This window comes from Malurus melanocephalus, unplaced genomic scaffold (genome assembly GCF_030028575.1).
Source record: "Malurus melanocephalus ecotype Western Australia unplaced genomic scaffold, MMel_1.1 scaffold_2097, whole genome shotgun sequence".
Classification (NCBI taxonomy): domain Eukaryota; kingdom Metazoa; phylum Chordata; class Aves; order Passeriformes; family Maluridae; genus Malurus; species Malurus melanocephalus.
This window is the reverse complement of record NW_026625329.1, coordinates 2481-3837: the sequence shown is the minus strand read 5'-3', so window position 1 is coordinate 3837 and position 1357 is coordinate 2481. Positions and strand designations below refer to the sequence as shown.

General features: G+C 60.5%; 1 protein-coding gene across 1 annotated transcript in view; it reads left to right on the top strand.

The window, feature by feature from the left end:
- Positions 1–1357, top strand: part of LOC130587571 (E3 ubiquitin-protein ligase HUWE1-like) — a gene marked incomplete at its 3' end in the record, with an annotated part of 15033 nt that overhangs the window by 11201 nt on the left and 2475 nt on the right. The window contains exon 13 of the mRNA XM_057388552.1: positions 1103–1332. Within this exon, the coding sequence (XP_057244535.1) occupies positions 1103–1332 (230 nt within the window). The remainder of the gene's footprint in view (positions 1–1102; positions 1333–1357) is intronic.

The window sequence follows — 1357 nt, the reverse complement described above, 5'->3', positions numbered from 1 at the left end:
GAAAGGGGTCCTGGGATCTGGGGGGGAGCTCTCACAGGGGTCCTGCAGCCCAGCAGTGGGGTGGGACCCAGAATGGGCTCCTGGAGGGGGTTCTGGAACCCAGAATGGGGTTTTCACAGGGGCCTTGGGTACCCTGAGGGGACTTCTGGAGGGGTCATGGGACCCCAGAACCTGGGATGAGTTTCTGGAGAGGGGGTTGGGACCTGGAAAGGGCTCCTGGGGGTGCTCTGCCAGTTGGGACAGGCTCTGTGGGGTCCCTGGCACCTGCGTGGGGTACCTCTAACCCCAAAATGAGGGTCCTGGGTGTCTCTTTAACCCCAAAAACAGGGTCCCAGAGTTCCTTTTCCCCTGAAAACAGGGATCCCAAGGTTGCCTCGTACCACAAAAGCAGGGTCCCTTTTTCTTGGCCCCAGCTGTGGGGGTCCCACATCCTTTGGGAGGCTCCCAAGGCTGACACCCAATTTTTCCCCATTTTTCCCCATTTTTCCCTGTTTTTTCACCATTACCCAGCCTCGGACGATGAGTTTGAGAACCTGCGCATCAAGGGCCCCAACGCGGTGCAGCTGGTCAAGACCACTCCGGCCAAAGCGGCCGCGCTGCCGCCCATCCCCGAGCCCATCCGTGATGTCATCTACGACATGCTCAATGCCCTGGCAGCCTATCACGCCCCCGATGAAGGTACGGGGGGCTGGGGGGCTCGGGGGACAGCCCCAGCAGGGTTTGGGGTGCAGGGGGAGGAGTGGGATGCACGTGGAGTTGGATTTGGGGTGTCCCGTGCAATGTCCAGGGTGCCCACCCCACCTCTGACAGGGGTCTGGGGGGACTCGGGGTACCCCCAGGAGGAGAGAATTGGGGTACAGGATTGGGGTGTCCGTACAGGGATGGAATTGGGGTGCTCTTATAGGCACGGATTTGGGGTGTCCATATGGGGAGGAATTGAGGTGCCCTTATAGGGACAGAATTGGGGTGTCTATATAGGGTGGAATTGGGGTGTTCGTATGGGGGGATTGGTGTTCATATAGTGGAAATTGGTGTGGTCCAGGGATCTCCCGCCCCTTTGGGGGGGATTTTGGGAGATCTCTTCACCCTGTGTCCCCCTCAGGTGACAAGGGGGACCCCAAGAGCGCAGCGCCCAGCGAGGTGAGCCAGCTGCTGTCGGACATTGGGGACGACATGTACCAGCAGTACCGCAGCCTGACCCGCCCTCCCGGCGACTTCGACCCCCCCGCCGGCTTCGGCATCAATGTATGGGACTGGGGGGGATGGGAAAGGGATTTTGGGAGGCTGGGAAGGGATTTGGGGCGGCTGGGAGGTGATTTGGGGCAGTTTGGAGCAGATTTGGGATCGATTTGGGGGG